Raw genomic sequence first — 20,196 nt, 5'->3', positions numbered from 1 at the left:
AAGTTTTCTTTCCTCTTACATAATTAAAGGACATCTACAACCTCACCTAAAAATTAAAAAACAAACAAACAAAAAATCTAACAAACAAAAAAAACCCCTCAAAAAACCAAGAAAAATCAATCAGCTTTGCCCAGGAAAACAAATAAAATGCACTTCACTACAATAATTTATGTAAGCAGCAAGCAATTTTATCTATGCTTTCCTTTAGCTACTGTGATTGATTGCTAGTTACTTTCGAATTTCCTGTTAAAGTTTGATTTAGGGTAACACAAAACTCCTTCACTGGGATTTTCATTTCCAAATACAACAAAGTCATTAACAGAATTAATAGATTCTGGTCAGTTTGCATTGCCAAGCTTTCTTCAAAAGAAACATGCTCATTAGCATGTTGCATGGGAAGAAAAGACATTGAATGAGCAGGAAAGAATTAATATACCTACAGGACATGAAATGTGACTCATCTGGCAGCTGAAGCCATGCTCAAATTTTTGTATGGAGTTCTTATATTCATAATCTATATTGCTGCTTTATTGAGAGCAGATCTCTAGTTGTCAGTGCAGGAAGTTTGCTTGTCAAGGGGATTTACTTGGAAATAGTTAAGTCATGTTATGATTTGTAGTGTCTTTTCCCAGTTAAAAAAAAGCAAAACACTTTTGGATGTAGCACAAAGGTTGTTCTGATTACACGAGCTACACTCTTACTTATCACAACAGTCTCCCCACAGCAATGCATCCTCTCAGCAATGATATTCTGTGGCTATAAACTCACTTCTCATTCCTCAGCTCCCCACTTACCTGTCAGGAAAAAACCAAACTCAGTGTTGTAAAGTAATTCCCGCATTCAATCAGCTGTAAAAAAATCAGCCTACTTTTTAAGATATTCACCATGCAAACTTTGGCTTCACTCTTTTAAGCCTTGTTTAGAACTGTGCTTGCAAGCACCTTCTCAGTGAAAATCCCAGTGCAGCTGCACATCTCTTCAGACTTACCATTCTGCAAGGATCCACAATTCTTTACCTGCCACTGAATTTTCTGTAGTACACTTAGTTTTAATTTGGAGCATGAGGACACTGGAACATGCAGATACATACAATACCTGCACTTTTCAGAAATGCATTTATAGCTAGCTGTAAAAAGATTTATTTGCATCAAAGTGCCCACATTTTCATTTTCACCATTGGCTGCACCCACATTAACACACCTTGCTCCCTTCATTATTCCATTCTAATTCAGAATTCTAATTCTAATTCCATTCTAATCCTTCTCTACTCCAGCCTGCCAGGTAAATGTAGCAAGTTTTCAAATATTTCCTTTCAGATATCATAGCTCCAGTCTCCTTTAGTCTTAATTCTTCCACTATCCTTTTCACCTCCCTGAGAGGTTTCAGTTAATTACAGTTTTCTTATCTGATCTCTGGGAAGTCTTATTTTTGTCTACGTGTAGCATTTAGTACTCATAATTCATACTGATGTGCATTGACTCTCCTTTGCCCTGAAGGACTTAACCCTTCATCCCTTCCCTTAGTGATGCATCACCTGGGAAAAAAAAAAAAGACATTTGCAGCATCTAAAAACTCAAAAATTGTTATTGGAGCAGAAAGAGTAAAGCTGACATGTCTTGCAGACATGCTCTCCCTAGAAAATAAAGCAAAGGTTGCAAAAACACATTGGCAGAAATGAGCATTTCACACATTACCTGCACTTCTCAAACACAGGGGGGAAGGTGTGCAGGTTTTTTTTGCAGAAAGAAAAAAAAACCAGCACAATATAAGTTTCCCAAGCATTTTCAACTACAGTTTTCTTGTCAGTGATTTCAACCTTCCTTGCAAGGAGACAGACATATAGCTCAATTAATTTACTGCTGAGGTCTAATTTGCAGGTGAGTGCCTCCAATTAACCCATGCTTTAGATACAAGTTTGGGGCTTGTGTACTCAATATATTCAAACAAAAACCCTAAAGTAAGGTTAACAAACCCTGGTGCTAACATGCACGTGAATGTTAAGTTACTGACTTAGGTACACAACCAAATGTTACAAAGCCTATCACACAGATTTAAGACAAGCAGCAATAGGAAGACAGTAACACCTAAGGGATGATCCTGCCACAAAACTCACCCAGAACTCATCTTAGAACTCATGCTTAACTCCAGAGGTGTTTCTGTGTTTTATAAAAACACGCTAGAGAAAATGCATGAACAATTCTGTATCTGTTTTGCTAATGCCTTCATGCAGACAGGAAGCTCTGCATGAAAGAGCAATCAATAGTTTCTCTCTTCCCATTACAGCTGATGTGCAGAAATATTTGTTACTGTGCTATGGGAAACAGTCCATGTCGATACTGAATTACTTTCACTTCAATACAGTTGTTTTTTGTTCTTCTTACTATAAAAACCTTAATGAAAAAAAGACATGAATTCATATTGTATAGAAGATTTTATTGATTGCTAAATTGCTGTCACTTACATCAGGTATAGCACTTTAATTCCAATCCATCAAAACTAAAAAGAAGCTGCTGTTAGACACTTGTGTCTGTAAGCCTTTCACCTGCCAAATACATATTGCTCTGCACAACTCTCATGCTGCCAGCAACACAACAGCGTTGTAGCTGCACAGCTTACACTGTATGCCTCAGTATAAGCAAAGAGTCATCTGACAATTCATCACTTTTACCAGTTACACTTTTTTATTTTACAAACAAAACCCATTTCCTCACTTCTCTGCAATTTTATACACAGTATAAAACAAATCTCAGGGTTTGTGGTAGAAATTATTTGAGCCCATACAGAAGACAACATCAAATTTTATGGAATTAAGGACAATAATTATTTTCTGTGATTAGACTCCCATTCAAGATTACTTAAACTGACATTGCACTGTGACCCTTTCCAGAAGCATGGATAATCTATCCAGTAGATCAGATCCTCCTCTTTTGCTTCACCTTCTGACTGACACGGACAAACCTAATGTCACTGTGTATCCTACACGATCAGGCCTATGTGTGTCACAACGGACTATCCAGGCTTACTCAGCACCAGAGAAGTACTTTGATGAAATCTGATAATCTCAATGCACCATAAACAATACTTACATAAAAACATGTGATGATATTCACATTACTGTCAAGGGGAAGAAAAAACTGCTGGGAAGGAAATTAACAAGTCAATCAAATGTTCAAGAATACACTTAAAAAAAAATCACACTTAGAACTGGGGCAGCCTATGCTAGGGCCAAAAAGGAAACATATTATCCCAAGTAATAGGGCACGGCCTTTAATGTATAAACAAAATCTTTACTGAGGGCACAAAAAAATATGCTCTCATAACCACTGTCCCAAGATATCAGATTCCTGCTGACATCCAGAGAAGAAACACAGGTTCTTAAGGATACTTTCTGATCTCTCTTCACAATGACAAAGAGTAAAATAAATGCAGTTTCTAAAGTAAAGTGCCAGTACAGAAAAGACGTGCTAGAACTGTGGCCCACAGCTAGAGATGTAATTTCTCCTTCCTCATTCCAAACTATCAAAAAAAAATATAGACACTTCTTAAAAAAACCCCAAAACAAAATGAAATAAAAAAAATTCCTCAGCAATCCCACCTCTTTTCAAGTTAAGTTGCTTCTCTCTGCTCTGGTTTCCTAAATAGGATTTCGCTGTGAGCAAAAAAATTCTGTGTAACACCAATAATTCACTGATTTCTGGAATGAAGCATTAGTAGCCATATACAACATGCATAAGCCACAATCTGGATTTTTAACTGTTATATCAGTTAACATGGAAAGAACTGTAATTGAGATCCAGAAAAAATCTAATTACCACTCAAATAAAAGATGTTTAATCCAACTTGTATATACCAAATATTCCCCCTCCTATTTTGTGAAGTTGCTTCCGATAGTAGCTTATTCAGATATTTATGCAGCATGGACTCCCTTAAAATGACATTGTCAAACATTCAGATTATAAATACAAGACCTCCTATGTATCATAAAAAAGACCAAAATTGTCATAATATAAACAACACAGAATTTTACTAGCTTTTTGTAAATTACATTGCAAATAACTCACTTCTCTAACACAAATCCTAGATCTGAAAGAAGTCAAACTGCTAGAGAATTGAAATAATTATTGTGAACTGCTTGACATCAATGCTTGCTTGATATCAATGAGGCCACAGACTAATTCTCTAGCCAATGCAGCTATTAACACTGCTAGCAAATTTGCCAATAACGGAATGGCCAGATGACAATGATTTTCTCCATTGCCCTGTGAAGAGAAAGTACTTCAGAGCAGCACAGACATCAGAGATAAGCAGTATCAAGGAGGTTTACATGTTTACTGCTTGTTACGTGACCGTTTGTAGAGCCAATGAAAGATTTGTCCCTCCAGAAGTACAAACTACCTTTCAGTAACAGTTTATTTTAAATTCCTTCCTAAGATCCTGGGAAGACAGCAACCTGTAAAATAAGGCTTAAATTACTTAAGAGCTTTTCCTCTAGCTGAGTTTCAAAAGTTCACTGCACTCTACTGTCATATATGCTTTAGATAACTGCAAAAAGCAGTTCAGAAAAAGCAAACAGTTCATCTACAAAAAAAGTCAACTGGTCCTGCAAACAAAGTGATTCACCAGCAGTCCTTGCTACAGAAGGCCCTCTCTGATATAACTAAGAGACGATGAGTGCTTCCATTTGAACACTTTCCTGGGGAAGGTACACTCTGAAGATCCATTTCATTCAACAACACAGTACCAGCAATGCTCAGTGGCCATGTTTATAAAGCAAACTGCCTTATTATTGTGTTGTCCTGCTTGTTTGTAAATTACTCAGTAACTCTAATTTAGTACAGACTTAGCCTATGTACAATAAACATTGGTCTAAAATCTGAAAGTGTCCCCAAGGAACTTCCAGAAGATTATTTCTATGCATAAATTTGTAATTAACTTTTGAGGTCAAGCAAGGGTGTTTCAGGCAACCTAGCCCATCAAAATATTTTTATAAGAATCTGTTGAGTGTAAGACTAAAAATATAACCACCTGCATACCTATCTTTTTCATGAACCATACATGCTACCAAGTTAAGATTCAACTGCTTTGCTGGAATTGCAACAAAAAAAAGACAAAAGGAAAGAGAAATAAAATTTATTATAAAACATGTTGAAATAGCAATGACTTAGCTGACTTCTTGCTCTGCTGTTCTAGGCAGAACAAAATCTGACTGAATGTTCTCAGGAAATCCAAAACAAAATTACAGAAGTAGTATGTTGCCACACTAAAATCGCTTTCTCTTGATAATTTCTGGTTTCCAGCTGACAGGATGGGTTTCTTCAGTCTAAAGGGGAAAAAATAATCTCATTAGCATTATTTTAAACTTGAAACTCACTTATAATTAAGGTTTAGTTTAAAATACTACTTATGAAGTACACATACTCTATTTCATATGTAGCATTTTTAATACCTAATCTACAATGTAATTAATTTACCCAAATTAAATTTTCTATCATCTCACTATCTGAAGTAGATAGCAATACTTGTTCTGTACTTGTCTTTTTTTTTCCAGCAAGGAAAATGACCAGGTTGCCAGTGGCATTTCCAAAACAACACTGTGGTTATCAAAGCACATGAGCAGGAGTTGCCAGTGACAGCCCTTCCAGACATATCTACATCAGTATCAGCAGATGTCGTGGAGTGTATTTTGCCCAACTTCAAACCAGAAAAAATTCCTGATTCTTTATATCTAAGAGTTACTCCTAGTCTCATTCAATGCAAAATTCCAAGGTTTAATAAAAATTCTCATATTGAAGAAGTTCTTTATATTGAAGACATACACTGATATATTATACAACCATCTGTTGTCTTCTCCACTGGTAAATCAATTCAGATTTTAGAATAACAGTTTGAAAATAAGCTCTTGACTCTAAATTCTAAAAACTGTCAAGGCCAATAACTAATCCAGATCATATAAATAAATACAATAAACCTTAAAAGTGCAATCCTTTTGCTGATTCCCATGTTTTTATCAACACAACCCCACACAGTTCCCCACTGGGTTCAAAACCCAACGTACATGATTGTATTCAGATTTCTCCAAACTTCACCAAAAAGGCCTCTTACAGAAGAGTTCACAGACCTGACACTTACTTGTACTACAGCATATAACAATAATTAGGAATGCAGAAATTAGGTATTAATTAATTAATTATTAATTAATGTCCTATTAATGCTAATACAGAGGTCTTTCAAACTTCAACAAAATGGATTAGGTAAGTCTGAACATGTTCCCTACAGACGTGTTATATTTGTCTGAATTTTTCTGATTTTATGAAAATACTTTAAGAAGACTCTGACATACCGCAGTATCATCTTCTTTGTATACTTTTATGGTTTTATCAGCTTCAGCCGTTAGCAATCTGCTTTCTGACTGGTCAAAAACACAAGCAAATATTCCTGATTCACTGTCCAAAGAACCCGGCTGTACAGCAGCATGTACTCTCTGGAAATTGTATCCAGTTCTCCAGTCCCAAAGGTGCATGGTGCCATTATCAGCTACAACAAACAAACAAACAAGCAAACTTAGCATTTTGACCAGCTGATTTCTATCCGTTTTCTAAAAACAGCATCATGAACAACTAGTAAATACATCAGGAATACATCACACAACATTCCTGTAGAATAGCTCAGTACACCCTATAAATTTTCCTATTTTCTGCTGTTTCCTTCCTCAGAATCCCATCCAGATTTTTATCAGATAACCCAGAGAGATGACAGACTACATCACGGGGCAATTGCAGCAAGTTGCTTTGGAAGCACAGTAAGGACTGGTATTCTGAATATCAAGCTCCCTGCTCAGTAGCTCCACTGAAGTTGAATGAGGAGGCATCATCCTCCCAAAGAGATTAGGACATTAAGGACTTAATGCAAAGTAGGTTTAATGTTTGCAGAGATTTTATTTCAGATCCAGTTTAAACCACTGCCAGTATTGCTGCTACTGGCATCAGCTACAGGGCATTCACAGCAATCTGAACTCCCTATTCAGAGGGATGCTCTCAAGAAAATTTTTCAGCTACAAAACCCAATACTCTTCAAAAGCATTATCTAGCCAAAACAGATCTATTAAAACTTAAATTTTTCCACAACTGCCAGATAGACTAGAAATCCAAATGTTCCAGGAAGGGTGCTTCTACCATAGAAAAGTCCAAGGTAAAATCAACTTATTTTGATTCAGCATCACCTTCTCTGAAGCTGTGTAGATAGCATTAGGATGTAAAAGGGATAACGGACACTCAAATTTTAAAGTCAAGGACCCCTTTTACACATAGTTGGAAACATAGCCAAAGTAAGGTGACAATGTAGTTGGCTGTTTTCCAGATCCTGCTTAGCACATTTCCATCTTACTCCACATCCCTAGCCTACAGGACCAATGGCACATTGGACCAAGTGCCTTATTCCTATTTAGCTTTATCAAGATGCTTCTATATCCTCTATCCAGTGTCACTGCCTCAACATGCAGCTAACTCTAGAGGAGGCACTAATGACCAGCAGATCATAAAAGATGGACTCTGGAGCCTTGCAGCAGCAGCCAGCTGGGAAGAGGAAACCTCTTCCATGCAGTACATTAGAAGTCCTTCAAATTTATTTTATTTGCATGCAGCTCAGAAACATCCAAGGTCATGAAAGCGGCCCTACTCACTACAAAATGAAACTATGTCCTGCAGCAGGCTGTCAGACCTAGATAAAGCAGAGCTCCATGAGCATATCTGCCTAAGGACCTCCAGCCATATGTACATGGGGGAGAGGAGAAGAATGTGTATTTCTCATTTTTACCTCCTGAGACCAGAACACCATCAGAATTTACAGCCAGTGTGTTTATAATAGCATTGTGACCAGAGAGATTCTGGATGAAGTTTCCATCTGGGAATTTCCACTGCTTAATATTATCTGGAGAACCAGATGCAAATGTGTAGCTGAAAGAAAATAAACACAGTATATTAAAGCTCAAAATAGCTGTAGTGAGAGCAAACGTCCTTCATTAAAACTATTGCTAAATGCTAGTTGCAAAATTACTAAATATTAAAACTGCTTTTCCGTTTACTTCACGTGAAATTAAGCAATTTTATGAAGTCATGAATTACCTACTCCTACTGTTTTCTTTCTACTTCATAAATTAAACTTTATAACATCCTGTATGCTGTAGGATTTAATATGCAAACAAATATTTAAAATGCACATCAAGTTCTCTTCAGTTGTTATTCTGGCAAATTTTCAGGTATCAGGGCATCACCAGCAAAGATAACAGGATAAAAAGGTAACAAACCCCAAGCTAATGGCTAGTCTTCCAAAGTTACATCAGCAAGGAAAAAGCCCTGCAAAACTGTAACTACGAAAGATATTTCTTCCACTGAGTTACCCCAAAATAAAAATGTCCTACATTTTAAGATGTGCAAGCAGTTACATGGTTATTTGGCTAGCCTGTAGGAATACTTTCATTTGCCACAATGTCCAGAGAATGTGCTGTCTATTTAAAAGATACCACAAATTAAAAAGTTGAGTATTACGAGAAAATACCACAACATTAAAAAAAATAGAAATACTGAACTATAGGCTGACAGTTGCTACTGTCTGACAAGAACGCTTCAAGTTTATTTTCAGAAAGGTGTAATTGATGAAGCTGAACCCTGAATTACTTTTTTTTCAGAATATAAGTAAAATAGAGGCTTTTTCTATAGTTAACAGGCTATATAATTTTTCAGGCACACACTGGAACAGAGTTTACTCATATCAACAATTCTGAATTTCTGATAGAAATGACAGAATGTAATTTTAAAATATTAAAGGCACAGAAGTAATCAAGATCTATGTGAACACCTTTTCTCCATTGTTTTAATGGGGATCCAAACAGGCAATTGTTGTGCATCAAAATACAGCATCTAAATTCAGAGCACTTCCAAGAACATCTGTTTCAAAGCTTCAATTTTTACACTGAATTTTTTTAAGGCCAATTAGACTGCAATGTCTTGTGCAGTGAACCACATATTCAAAAGAATGACCATTCTGTTAATCACTGTCTCCTTTAGCATTAATCACATGTGTGCATTGGCCCATTACAAAGCTACTACAATTCCTGCTCACAACCATTCAGTTACATATTTATTATTAGCCTTATGAGCATTGTATCACTGAGTTTTAAGGACTGAATGAAAGGCACACACTTAAGTAACTTTGTGGGATATAAGGCATTCTCAGGATTGCTAATGTACACCAATGCCAATACTAGTGAAACACAATCAGGGCAGTAAAATGTATCTGGTAACTGATATGCACATTTTTGCATCATCCAAAGTGCATTAGTGCATTAGTTTCTCACATTATTATGCTCTACCATTCTAAATCATCATTCACATAGGCTCTCTTCAATTCTCAAAAAACTGTGGAAGTGCAACAGAAGAAAGAAAACTTACTGTCTTGGATGTAGCACTACTGCTCTTACAGATTTCTTGTGATTTGTTAAAGTAACACGAGTTTTTCCTGCCACCAAGTCCCAGAGCCGTATGGTAGTATCATGACTGCCTACAATGAGAAGAAAATTTAAAAAAACCAGTAAAAACCATCACCTTAATTTTATCATAATCATTACTTTGCTAAGGCAGCCAGAATGATGTGAGAGAGACATAAATATTGTGCTAATGCCACCTCAGACGAAGATGATGCCAGATTGCAAAAGATTTGCAGTTTGGAAAAAGATCTGGATTTTTACTCAGTCTTAAATACAAGAACTAAGAAGTTACACTGCAAAGCTGGATTTGCCATAATGGGAATGAAGATGAACACTTAACCACAGTACTGGACACTCCTTAACTGAAATATCATGGAAAATTCAAGTCTCAATACATATTACAACACAAATGAAAACACCAGGAAAAAAGGAAGTGCAGAAAAGCATTCAAACAATGCACAGCCATATTTGCTTAAACACTCCATTATTAGTATGTAATAACCATTGCATGGCCCATTTTCAACAGAAACTAGTACAAGATCTGAGCAAATTCACCAAGACAACATGAACATCACACAATTACTGAACAAACACATTCACCATTAAGTTTTCCAATCATGTTACTCATGAAACCACATGTACTATACCTGTAATAATTTGTGGTTCTGCAGCTTGGCACTTCACAGTTGCTACTGCATTTGTGTGTCCTGATAGTGTGTGCACACTGGCTTTTGTCCTTATATCCCAAATCTATGAATTCACAGCAGATAAGTCAGAGGTCAGTAACAGGTGCATATTCAATGTATTTTAGGTACTGTCATTAATTACATAATTTCCTTGCCATACAGAACTGCCTCAGCTGGCAAATTTCAATGGGAGCAGGAAACTGCCAGTGAACTTCCAGGCACACGGATCATTCAAGTCACCATAATCCCATACAACCTTCTAAATACTAAGCAATCCTACATAAACTATGTAGTCTGCCTACTAAATTAAGAAATAAAACATTATACTGAAGGGACATGGCACGTTCATGCATTTGGGCTTCAATTTTACCAACAATATAAGACAAAGCTAACACAGATCATCTTAGTATTTCATCTAAATTGATGATAACTTTTGCTAAGTGCTCATTTTTACAAATGAAGATACTGAAATACATACATCAAGATGTTTAAACACAACAATGCTATACTTACTCGTGCTGTTGAATCCCTGCTGCATGTCACCAGCACGTCTATTGTTGGATGCAAGTCTAAGCCATAAACAGCACTTAGATGACCGTGGTAATGTCTGATAACCTAGATGAATAAAACCCACACAAACTAGTAATTGAAAGAATATTCTAAATGCTTTGAGTTTTGTATTTGCTACTACCAATCCCTTCAATTAAAGAAACTGCAGCTTACCTTATTGTATTCAAGATCCCAGCATTTCACTTGTTTGTCTTCTCCACAAGAAAAGAGGTATGGACTTCTTGCACTTACTATCACCCCGCGTACAGTACTGATGTGTCCCGTCAAAGACAATTTCAATTTGCCACTAGCAAGGTCCCAAATCTGCAAGAATTAGGTATTTTAAGGTAGACAGGAAAAAGCTACACAGTGAATCTGGGTAAACAGCCCAGGTGTAATTGATCCTGCTGCAATGTCAGTCAAAAATACATAAACACTTACTCTCCAGATACTACCATGTAATAAATGAAATTTCAAGAAAAGAACTAGTGCTACTCCACAAATCCTTTATGACAAGGTAACAAAAGAAAAACGTTCTGCAGTTCATTATTCTGCAAACAGTAAACAAGAAATTGTTTCCAAGGGCTGGAAACATTTTTCCAAAATGCACTAAAAAACCCCACCTGTTGTGATGCACTATATAGGTATTTAGATGTTCTGCACTGGGTGAACTGTTCCCCTTGTATCCCTCGGATAAGGTGGTCTGTCCCCTGTAGCCCCTCCCTTTGCCCCTCCTCACTGGTGTCCCCTTGGCTGCGGCCTTCCGTCCCCGCCTCCCATTCCGCGGGTATAAATGTCCCTTGAGATTGGAATCTAGCCTCTCTTTTTTTCACCTGGATGGTCTACGCAGCAGATGTCCGCTTCCAGCTAATAAACAGGACATCAGAACCACATGGAGAAAGAGCGCTTCTCGTCCTTTACTTCGTCCATGTAGGATCCGTGCGGGCTTAAATCCCAAACTAGCCGGGGGAATTTACAGCCTGAAACCCACGGTTCCTTCACCCACCCCTGCAAACTGTCAGTCATTTCTTCCAGCCTCTTACCTTTATGGTCCTGTCAGCAGAGCCAGTAACAAACCACTGATTTCCTGGTTCTACTGCAATACATCTCACCCAGCCCAGATGACCACTGATAACCTTCAGAAAGAACAAAAAATTTTTATCAGAAATAATACAATAACCTTTGATGTAATTTTCTTTCTCCAACACTGAAATTTGCTAGCATTTACCAAGAAAAGTCAAATGTGAAATCAGCTCTGAAGACAGCTTGATTTCTACTTCAGTTAAAGAGAAAACTAGAAATTTACATACACCAGACTTGGGGAAGCTGCAATATGTAAAGACCTTGCATGTATAAACAACTTTTCCACATCCTTTGAGAGTCCATAACACTGTGGCTCAACACTTGAAGCTTTGCAGAGAAAGACTGTATTTGAGCACAGATTCCTTATGCTGCTGTATAGTGCTTATACAAAGAACAATTATAAGAACATTGGTTTTTAAATCACATTTCTATATAATAACCTCTTAAAGCACACCATCACCTTCTCTGGCCCAAAACAGGGATAATATGAGAGTGGGACACTTTCCAATAATAAAATAATTGAACCTGATCTCACAAGAAATACTCTGCCAACACATGCTTTGCTTTCAGCAGCCTGTTTCTCTAAATTCTCCAAAGTCAGACAGCTAAAATCAAACCCCATAACTGGTTTCACTGATGTCATGTTTCATGTACTGTCTTACAGCTTACTTCAAAAGATTTAAAACACAATGAAGCTTCTTAGACAGAAATACAGCAAACCTTCCACCAAATTTATCATAACACAGCTGCGAGAGTAAAAGAGAGGTTCAAAGAGAGACTGTGTGTATACACAACTTAGTTGCGATCACTTTTTGATCACATATTAAAATAATATTTGATTATATTTTTGTGAATGAGAACAAAATTATGATTTGAGGTCGTACATAAAGTATGTTTAGTTTTATATGCACGTTTGTGCCATATAATTTCTAACTTACTCTGTACAGTTTCCAAGGCGGATGCCACTGAGGTTTGGGCATGGTTGGAGCCTTCTTTGGCATTAATGCAGAATTTTTGTTTCCACCAGCTTCCACCATAGCCTGTAAGTTAAAAGAAGGGTTACTCTTCCGGTGTGTAGCTTATCTCTTTGCCCAAAGCCTAAAACCTTCTCATTCTGCCTTCTCAATACCGATTAAATGTAGTCAGTCAGAAGATCTCCAGACAACACACAGACGGATCCAGAAGCAATCTGGTCAACATCATGTACTGTTCAAGTTAGATGTGCAACAGACTCACCACAGACATCCCAGGAGGTTGGGAACGCTCAGACATTCCAGCATGCCTGTAAATGTCACCCACACCAGCAGCTGTCCGGTTTGCATCCAGCCTAGGGGGAGTGAAAATGGTTCATGAGTTGCAATTGACTTTCTCCTGCTAAGTAATAAGGCATCACAGGGCTGCACCCAGCTGAGTGCTGTACACCTCTCAGGATGGAGAGTCCACAACCTCTCTTGGCACCCTATCCAGGACCTGACCGCTCCAAGGTACAGACACCACGAAGCTTCACATTCTTCTCTTCTAACTAAACAAGTTTCCCTTGTCCCAGCTTCCACCCACTGCCTCTCATGACAATAGAAAATAAAAAGCATACAGAAAAACAATGCCTGTCCACACTAAAAGCAGTTCCCTTAAGAATATTCTAATTACTCCAAGTAGCTCTTATCCCAGCTTCTGTCATTTGCCTTGCAATTCCAATAGATAACAGTGTCGATGAGGTAACATAGCAGTACCTGGACTGGGAAGCAGGAAGTGCTACAGCTAAGGACTGTGCTGCAGATTCACTTGGCATCCTCTGGACCTTAGTATCTGCTGTCAAAGCCACACCTTGGAAAAAAAAAAAAACCCACATCAGAAACAAAGACAACTCCTTTACAGGAACTCAGAAATGTATTATACAAACATATATACATATGCACATATAGCTGCAAACAAGGGCCTGATACACCTGTAATATAAATTCTCATCCTTCAATAACATATTTACATCCAATTCAAATCTACTGAGATCTTTACTTTGGCACAAATCCTTTAGATCTTGATCTACTACATACGTGAGCATAAAATTTCTAGAGTATAAAACAGTATGTCAGTGGAAACAAAAAAAAAAAAGTTAACTAGGAGCAGCATCCATCTTTATATCCAGCTTTAACTGCTATGGAAATCCAAACACCACAGAAATAAACATGATCTTGTGAAGCATTTCCTAACTTAGGCCCTTAAGCACAATTTATAATCCATCCCTATGCAGTGTTTGGCATCACACAGTGGTGCCAGAACTACAAAAGGTTTAGTCCTACTGAAGTGAGAATTTCAGGCTACATCTGCAGAATTTTAACCTTATCTCAAAACCAGCAAATATTATCTAAAAATATTAAAAACTCTTTGAAACGTACAGTTTTGGCACAGACTGGTGAATTTAACTCATCACTTTATTTATTTTCCTAACCAAACTTCTGTCAGTTGACAACAACCTCAGTATTTGGGCAAAACATTCAGGTTAAAACAAGAAACAGCAAAGAAAGAAATCTGATTTTCAACCCCGATACAAATGATTCTATTAAAAGAACACTAAACTTAAAGAAGCCACTGTGAGCAATTCTTGTCCCCACAGTTAGAAACAACTATGCCTGGCTTTTTAATGGTTGAGGGTCCACTGAACACTCACATCTGTTAAGTTATAAATCAAGACAACAGATTTTCCACTCTACTCATAATAAACAAGCACAATAAAAGACCAACAGCTAAAACAAAGTTCTTCCAAGAACAGAGCAGGATCAGTCAGTAGCAGCAGCAATGAGCAATGGCCAGTGTAACACAGAAACATAACCCTTACAAGCACAAGCAAAAGACACTAAAATTATTACAGCCTCAAGTCTCTTCCCCAGAGCAAGGTGGTGAAACCTGCACCTTTCTGCTCTGGAGATGAAAAGCAGGCAACATTCCACTACTACTAATTATGGATTCACATCAAGAGGAAGCCTGCTCCTGCTAGGATGAAGGATATCTTTTTCATACAAGAACTCAAAAAATCCACAAACACTTGCAAAATTTTACTTACCAGGCCCAGACGGGTATGGGTGAGTACCAGTTACCATATACTCAACTTCTTGCCCTAAAGAGCAAGAGAAGGCTATATTAATGATTACATTTCATACTGCACTGCAAACAATGCACTCAAACAGCAAATTGAGGAAAAGAGAGCAGATCATACACAGCAGAAGAAACCAGTAATCACCTCCAATGTACTTTGACATTTCTCATTTCCAGTAATTTAATCTGTTCTGGTTATCTCCATTTTAGAAAACTCAACCGTAAAAAATAATTAATTTGAATGGTGAAGCTACCTGTTACCAAGAGACTCAAGAAAAAATCTTCATACTGCCTTTGAAGCAGATATCATGTATTCAAGAGCACAGGTGTCTGAAATGTAAGCTAGTCAGTTGATTGTCTGTGCTGTCAGAATTGAAAAGGTTCTTTTCTTCTTAAAAGATTTTTCATTCTCTCTCAACATGTTTCCCTTTCACAATACTTCAAAATAAAGCACCTTGGGCAGAATCTCAGTATCAACTGAGTATCAACTACATCAACTGAAACAAAGCAGCGTTTTTAGGAAAGAAATTTTCATACAAGATCTAACTAATACCTACATGTTTTATACATCACAAAACATATATTGAATAAAACTCTACAGATCTGAAATAAAGTATTTTCTGGTTTAAAACCTGCATACCTAAAAGACTGTAAATATACTATGAAACAAAACTAAAATAACAAAAAACCCCACCCCAAACAAAAAACAACACGCAAAAATGCCAAAATAAACAAAAGTCAGGAAAAGAGCATGCCCTTAATCATCATGAACTTGCAAACATAAGAAATACATTACTCAACTCTAACACCTAATACACCACAGTAACGTTACCAAAAATTACTCTTTTCACCAATTAATCACTATGAAAAATCCACAGCACCCAGTAACTCCTCTGTCAAAAGCAGCTTTCCCCTTTTTCTGAATCACTTACCTCCTGTGGACCCTAGCAAGAAAAATACCAATCAAAAAAGGGTTTTTTTATTTCTGTATTTATCTCCAGTAGATTAACACTGGACTGCATTCTGCAGCTTTTACATCAGTGAGACTGTTACAAAAGAAAGGACAAATATAGCACCAAGGGCAAACTAACCTTGATTTCCAGAGTACTGTTTGTGTCCATAGGGATCCCCGGTGTTGGGACCTCCTTTCTCCCTCAGGTTCTCTTTGAGCGTGGGCATGTGCAGCACTGAGCCGTACTCCGTGCGCAGCTTGACTGCCATCTTCACCTTGTGACTGTGGCAAGAGTAAAGCAAAACCCTCACTGCACCCCAGTTTCTGAACTGGTACCAAGTTTTGAAATATTTTACAGCTGATGTCATAAAACTTACTTTACAATGCTAATATTTCTCTCCTGTCAAGACTACACTGTTGACAGTACAGAAACATCTGAAATTCTGACTTGAGTCAGAAATTGACAATCACTGACAGAGTTAAAACTTCACTGAGTGCAGCAGCACCTACCTTTCTTCATCCAATGGGATAGGCTTGGCATTATCAGCAACAAACATGTCATGGGTTCTCTTCAAAGACCTGAACACGAGTGTGTGCACAGAATGCTTTTGGACTTCCTAAAATAAAGAAAAGAGTATTTAAATAAGTTTGAACAAATCTGAATGAAAAACTGAACACTGAAACATAAACTGAGCTGAGTAGCAATTTCTCAGTTCTGTTATAGGACACGCAACCATTTGGTTCACAAAAGACACTAATTTTCTTGGAACCTAAAAAATTAAATTATTATGTCAGTTGTTTATTCAAAATTATATTCTATTCCTTGAAAACTTACAAGACTTTAAAAAGCAAGCAAAAAACTTTTATCAAACTCTCTGCACTGGTATCTGCATGACAAATCCATGAGTACAAAAGCTTTTATCCCACGTCCTCCCCAGTCCTGTTTTTATATATATGCAATAAAGAAGTCAATTCTGGAAAAAAAATCCTCTGAAGTTTCTTCCACTACCACTGTAAAAAAGAACATGAGCATCATGAGTTTCTGTGCACAGTACCACTTCATGTTAACACAGCTAACTACCACCCAACAAGAGCAGCTGTTGACACCTCAAATGGAGGAGTAGGTACCACCATGCCTCCCCAGCGGGGAAGAAACCTCTGCCAGCAATTTTTGACAGATGATTTTCTGTACAACACCAGCTCATCGTGTTGCATCAGGCAGCAGTCGTTGCACCTTCTTCTATAACCCTGACAGCCCCACATGACTTCAGAAGTGCATGAAACTCACCCCACAGTAAGGATTCTACAACCTATAAAACCAGCGGCCTTCTCCACAGCTGTGCTCCCAAGCCCTCACAGAAAAAAATGAGGTTTCCCTTATGGGCTAACAGAGTCAATAGCTCTCTGGTGGTAAAACACCACAGCATCAGTTCCCCACAATCGCAGAATGTGCTGAGCTGGGAGGGGCTTACAGGGATCATCGAGTCCTGGCCGGGCACAGGACACCCCAAGAGTCACACGCTGTGCCCAAGAGCATCGTCCAAATGTTCACTGAACTGTGTCAGCCTTGCTGCTGTGACCACTTCCCTGGGGAGCCTGTTCTAGCGCCCAACCACCTTCTGGGTGAAAAACCTTTCCCTAATATGCAGCCTAAACTACCCCTGACACAACTTCAGGCCATTCCCTTGGATCCTGTCACTGATCACCAGAGAGATCCGATCAGAGTCTGCTCCTCTGCTTCCCCGTCATGAGAAAGCTGTAAACTGAAATGAGGTTTCCCTTCACCCTCTTCTACAGTTTGAATATGACAAGTGACCTCACTCACTCCTCATAAGGTTTTCCCTCTAGACCATTCATCCCCATATCCTTTACACGTTTTTCTGGTATTGTGGTACCCAAAACAATACCCAGCACTCGAGGTGAGGCCGCCCCAGAGCAGAGCGCAGCGGACAATCCCCTCTCTTGACAGGCTGGCGATGCTGTGTCTGATGCCTCTCACCCCCAATTCCGCATTCGGCACAAGTCTGGCACAGCAAACCCGCTGCCCGCTGCTCACTCCCGCCCAGACACGCACATTCCAATCACCAGCACCCGCTGCGTTCTGCGGGCATCTCGCTGTGCCCGGGCCGAACCGGGCGGGGCCGCGCAGATGGAGGGCCCGCCACGGACCACCCCCACAGCGGCCTTCCCCACCCGGGGGACAGCGAGGGTGGCGGGTGCGGGGCGGCGCTTCTCCCGCCCGGCCCCAACCCGCTCCCGCTCCCTGGTCTCGTCCAGAGCGCCTCAAGGGCGCGACAGAGCGAACGCGCGGGGCCGCTCCCCCGTCCCTCACCTCCGCCATGGCGCCGCCGAACTCCCCCAACCTCGGCCGCTATGGAGCCACTTCCGGCGCCTTCCCGCGCCGGACCGGAAGAGACACATAAGGAGGGAGATGGACGGAGCGCCAAAGCGGAGGGGCGGGGCTTATGGCAACGCCGCCGCTCGGTGTACGGGGGATGCGGGTTCGAGCCCCGCTTGCGCTGCCGGAGCAGGCCGTGCGAGTCACTCCATCAATGAAGTTGGTTCATTTGTATTTGTGTATTTGTACACATCAATGTGTATAAATATATAAAGAGAATGGAGCCGGGCTCTGCTCGGTGATGCTACGCAACAGGACAAGAGGCAGTGGGCAGAAACTAATGCACAGGAAGTTCCACCTGAACATGAGGAAGAGCTTTGCTGTGCAGATGATGGTGCAGCGGTGTGCTTTGAATAACTGAGTGGATTAGTCAGGTGAAACAGAAACAACACCTCAGCTAATGAACATAATATCAGGAGAGCTGGTATCCCGAAAGGGAAAAAACAACAAATGAGTGACAGAAACAGGAATAACAGAGGTCCAGTATGGCTTATATTCCCACCTCCCACGCCTGTGGAGTTGCAATCCACAGTGGTCTTGCCCTCTATTTCCTTCTCACTTTCTCTCAGCGGAGTTTTCCTCACCGGAGACACTCAAGAACTCTCTGGACACAGCCCTGTGCCGCGTGCTCTGGGATGGCCCTCCTTGACCCGGCAGGTGTGGCGAGGTTTGGAGAGTCCCGATGACCGCACTCACCGCGCCCCCTCCAGCCCGAGCCATCCCGCGGCCATCCCGCGGGTGCGGCGTCCCCGGCGGCGGGCGCGGCGCGGCGCGGGCCGCGCCGGCAGAGGGCGGTGTGGCGCTGCGGGACAGGCGCCGGCGCTGCCCGGCTCGCGGCCCTCGGCGGGGCCCGTGCGCCGCCTCGTCAGGATGAGGGATTGAGCCTCAGCCGGGCAGGCCCGCTTTGGGTCTGGAATTGTCGGACTTTGCAAATGTTTAGGGCCGTGGAGCTGCAAGTTTCATGTGTTGCTTTCCTCGTGAGTTCTTAAGGGTAAAGCCATACAGTGTTGAAGCGCGGTGATATTGGATGTTAGCCATTATAGCTTATCTTTTGGGAAGAGTGTCTTTGGTTTGGCTCCACGGGACCTCATTTCCATGGAGAGTGAACTGTGTGAACGAGCTGGCAACCCCCGCACTTCATGGCAAAGCGTTGTCTGTGAAAGAGCAGAGGCTGTAAATCTCTTCCAAACGTACCCTGGTACTCCACCTGACATTTCACTTCCATTCGTGAGCAGAATAACCAAATGCATCTGTGCAAATTTCAAGTAGGCACCTACTTTCTCCACATACACTTATCTGCTCTTAATTCCAGGAAGTCTTGTCCTCCTGAGCACTAGCTGGGATTTGGCCAACTCATCTTTTGCAGCCACTCCATCATGGTGCTCTTCTTTACCACCACTCTGTCTGCTTGCCTGCGTGCTTGACTTGTGACCAGTTTACAAAACAATCTGAGCTAGAAGTAATTCAGTGCAACATAGTTGGTTCAAACCTGCTGTCTTTACTAGCTACCGGACAGCATTAGCCTGGGATTATTTCTGGCACACAATGTGCCTGCTTGACATAAATATCGTGTCTTTTCTGCAGTTGGTGGGGCACTTCTGGTGGCTGCGCTGGTGGTTTGTATTTAGTAACTTCAGACACAGTGACGGAAACGTGCTTGAAATGGCTTTGATCCTCAGCTCCGGTTCTCGGTAGAGGTGGGGAAGATATGCCAGTTACGTTGTGTCAGTAATAGTGGAGAACTATTGCCAGCTCAGCTTCAAGCCAAGGCAGACAGGTTTCATGTTTAACATGTCAGCCGATTTTGGTAGTCCCTCTGGTGCAGCTGGCAATTCCTGCTGGATTTCAGAGCTTCCCATAAAGACCAGCACAGCATCTTATGGAGGGGGAGCATTGTCCTTGCTTAAAGTGCAACCTAGAGTGCAAACTCCACAGGGCAGTGTGTCAAAATGGGGCAA

The 20,196-nt window shown here is 40.1% G+C and overlaps 1 protein-coding gene across 1 annotated transcript; it reads right to left on the bottom strand.

Annotated features, from left to right (window-relative positions):
- Nucleotides 1-2,416: 2,416 nt before the first annotated feature.
- On the bottom strand, nucleotides 2,417-18,289 carry PLRG1 (pleiotropic regulator 1). Its single transcript, XM_038136174.1, has 15 exons — nucleotides 18,173-18,289; nucleotides 16,351-16,457; nucleotides 15,980-16,122; nucleotides 14,857-14,910; nucleotides 13,530-13,623; nucleotides 13,036-13,126; nucleotides 12,738-12,839; nucleotides 11,760-11,852; nucleotides 10,891-11,040; nucleotides 10,681-10,782; nucleotides 10,129-10,231; nucleotides 9,447-9,555; nucleotides 7,813-7,952; nucleotides 6,341-6,534; nucleotides 2,417-5,320 (listed from the first exon to the last, which is right to left on the bottom strand). The coding sequence occupies exons 1-15, from the start codon at nucleotides 18,179-18,181 to the stop codon at nucleotides 5,261-5,263; spliced, it is 1,551 nt and encodes a 516-aa protein (XP_037992102.1). The 5' UTR covers nucleotides 18,182-18,289; the 3' UTR covers nucleotides 2,417-5,260.
- Nucleotides 18,290-20,196: the final 1,907 nt, after the last annotated feature.

The sequence above is a fragment of the Motacilla alba genome, chromosome 4 (assembly GCF_015832195.1).
Source record: "Motacilla alba alba isolate MOTALB_02 chromosome 4, Motacilla_alba_V1.0_pri, whole genome shotgun sequence".
Taxonomy (NCBI): Eukaryota; Metazoa; Chordata; class Aves; order Passeriformes; family Motacillidae; genus Motacilla; species Motacilla alba.
This window is presented reverse-complemented; position numbering and strand designations above follow the sequence as displayed.

Coding starts and splice junctions, on each gene's coding strand:
- PLRG1 (XM_038136174.1), bottom strand. Junction 13,127..13,529: donor CTTCCTGCTTCCCAGTCCAG/GTACTGCTATGT, acceptor CACTCCCCCTAG/GCTGGATGCAAACCGGACAG. Junction 10,232..10,680: donor GCAGGGATTCAACAGCACGA/GTAAGTATAGCA, acceptor GTGAATTCATAG/ATTTGGGATATAAGGACAAA.